The following is a 2,743-nucleotide window of genomic DNA, read 5'->3' as shown; positions in this document are numbered from 1 at the left end:
AATCCCACAACCCAGCACGGTTGGTGTCGCCCCCGTCACTTACCCGATCACTACACTTGTACCAGCGTGAAATTAACTTGTCGCACGAGCCAATCAGCACTGGAATTGTAAGGACTAGATTGAACTTATGGCCAATCCCCGGGCCGTACGTAGTAGGCTGGCCACGCCCACCCGCCGCCACGGGCCAATCACGAACGAGCCTTCCCGTCATCATCGACCTTCTGGTCGTGGGGGCGGAGCCTGGTCCCCACCTTCCTACTTCACAGCTGAAATGACTTGGTTTTTCTCTCACTCAATCGTCACTCGCCGTGCAGACTCGGGCCAATAAGCGCACTTTTTCACGGTACTTAGACAATTGACGCAAGTGTCGGGAGTCGCTCTCAAGTGTTCACCACGAGACCTCAGCCCCTGCGATTCGGGGCCGGGAGCAGTGACACCTCCAAAGGATACTCTTGATCAGTGACAATTCGGTGACCGCCAGGTAGTGCTCCATAAATCAGTGGTGTTGTTCGCCGACTTAAGCTTCCCTCGTGCTCCTGACGCAGGACTTAGCGAACTCGATGGAGTGATGGGTTCGGGTAAGTGAGGACTCTCAGGGGGAAAGGAGAATCAGCCTCAAGTTCTCCTTCAGATCGGGGCTCTCCCCGGCCTCCCCCGGCCAGCCCCTGGGGTCCAAAGGCCCCCCGTTGAATAATCGAACTCTGGACTATAGAGAACGTCGACCATGCCGTTCGAAAGCACCAGTGCGAGCGGCGGACCGCTGGCGCCACACCGAAGCCCCATTCTCCACCGGAGTCGATCTCCGTCGCCCATCCGCCCTCTGTCACCGCTCTCCCTCAGCGCCCACCACGGGCATCCCCTCCACCACATGACCCACAGGCCCGTCGACTCAGGCAGCCCGAACGTGTCCTCCTCGGCCAGCCCGCCCTCCTGCAGAAGTCCGCTCAGGACATCCCCCGGGAGGACGTCCCCGGCTCGAAGTCCGCCGAGTAGGTCGAACTCGCCCAAGACCTCATCCTCGCCTGTCTCACACAAGTCCTTCAGCATATCGAGCATCCTCAGCAGGGATGATCCCAAGCGTGACGCCGGCGGTGGCGGCGGCGGCGGTCACGAGCCGCTCCTGCTGCCCCCCGCCCATGACGCCCTCGCCGCCAGGTAAGTCTGCCTTCGTCAGGAGACCTCCTGAAGTCTATTAGGTCTTTAAGAAATTTAAAAGGGCACCCTCGTGAAGAGAGGTTCCAAGCTAGCTTCGTTCTTTCAGAAATAAAATGTGACTTTGTCAGGAGACCTCCTGAAGTCTATTAGGTCTTGAAGAAATTTAAAAAGGCGCCCTCGTGAAGAGGTTCCGAGTTAGCTTCGTACTTTAAAAAATAAAAAAGGTGACTTCGTCAGGAGACCTCCTGAAGTCTATTAGGTCTTTAAGAAATTTAAAAAGGCACCCTCGTGAAGACAACTTCCGAGCTAGCTTCATTCTTTAAGAAATAAAAAAGGTATCTTCGTCAGGAGACCTCCTGAAGTCTATTAGGTCTTTAAGAAATTTAAAAAGGCGCCCTCGTGAAGAGAACTTCCGAGCTAGCTTCGTTCTTTAAGAAATAAAAAAGGTAACTTCGTCAGGAGACCTCCTGAAGTGTATTAGGTCTTTAAGGATATTAAAAAGGCGCCCTCGTGAAGAGGGGTTCCGAGCTAGCTTCATTCTTTAAGAAATAAAAAATATGACTTCGTCAGGAGGCCTCCCAAAGTCGATTAGGTCTTTGAGAAATTCAAAAAGGCGCCTTCGTGAAGAGGGCTTCTAATTTAATTTTGTTCTTTAAGAAATAAAAAAATGTGACTTCGTCAGGAGGCCTCCTGAAGTCGATTAGGTCTTCAAGAAATAAGAAAACGCGCCCTCGTGTAAAGGACTTCAGAGCTAGTTTTGTTCTTTAAGTAAAGAAAGAAAGAAAGAAAAAAAAGAGACTTCGTCAGGAGACCTCCTAAAGTCCATTAGGTCTTTAAGAAATAAAAAAACGCGTCTTCGTGAAGAGGGCTTCTTAGATAGCTTCATTCTTTAAAAAATCAAAATAAAGTGATTTTGGCAGGAGCGCCCCCCCCCCCCAAGTCGATTAGGTCTTTAAGAAATAAGAAAAACCGCCTTCGTAAAGAGGGCCTCTGAGCTAGCTTCATTCTTTCAGAAAAAAAAAAAAAAAAAAAAAAGTGACTTCGTCAGACCTCCCGAAGTCGATTAGGTCTTTAAGAAATGGGAAAACGCACCTTCGTGAAGGTCTTGTGAACTAGCTTCGTTATTTAAGAAATAAAAAAAGTAACTTCATGAAGTGACCTCCCGAAGTCGACTAGGTCCTTAAGGAATTCGGAAAGGCACCTTCGCCATATTGGCTTCTGAGTTAGCTTAGTTCTTTAAGAAATAAAAAAAAGGTAACTTCATGAAGAGACCTCATGGATTCTTTTCGTTCTTTAAAGGGTAAAAAAAAAAAAAAAAAAAAAAGTGATTTCATGAGACCTCCTTGACTCTTTTGGTCCTTTAAGAAATTCGAAAAGGCGCTTTCGCCATATGGGCTTTTAAACTAGCTTCGGTCTTTAAAAAAAAAAGGTGACTTTATGAGGAGACTTCTTAGATTCCATTGGTTCTAGAAATTAAAAAAGTGCCTTTATCAGAAGGACTCCTTCACTAATTTTGTTCTTTAAAAAATAAGAGAAAGTGCCATTGCTGACTGAGTCTTAAACGGGATAAAGAGAAACCGTCTTCGTC

General features: G+C 47.9%; 1 protein-coding gene across 1 annotated transcript in view; it reads left to right on the top strand.

Moving 5' to 3' along the window:
* The first annotated feature begins 316 nt into the window (after nt 1-316).
* Nucleotides 317-2,743, top strand: part of LOC143041432 (uncharacterized) — a 98,586-nt gene continuing 96,159 nt past the window's right edge. Inside the window, exon 1 of the mRNA XM_076213295.1 lies at nt 317-1,155. Within this exon, the coding sequence (XP_076069410.1) occupies nt 725-1,155 (431 nt within the window). The 5' untranslated portion in view covers nt 317-724. The remainder of the gene's footprint in view (nt 1,156-2,743) is intronic.

This window comes from Oratosquilla oratoria, chromosome 31 (genome assembly GCF_046742065.1).
Source record: "Oratosquilla oratoria isolate Oo_2021 chromosome 31, ASM4674206v1, whole genome shotgun sequence".
Taxonomy (NCBI): domain Eukaryota; kingdom Metazoa; phylum Arthropoda; class Malacostraca; order Stomatopoda; family Squillidae; genus Oratosquilla; species Oratosquilla oratoria.
The sequence above is the reverse complement of the archived record's forward strand: the minus strand, read 5'-3'. Positions and strand labels throughout refer to the sequence as shown.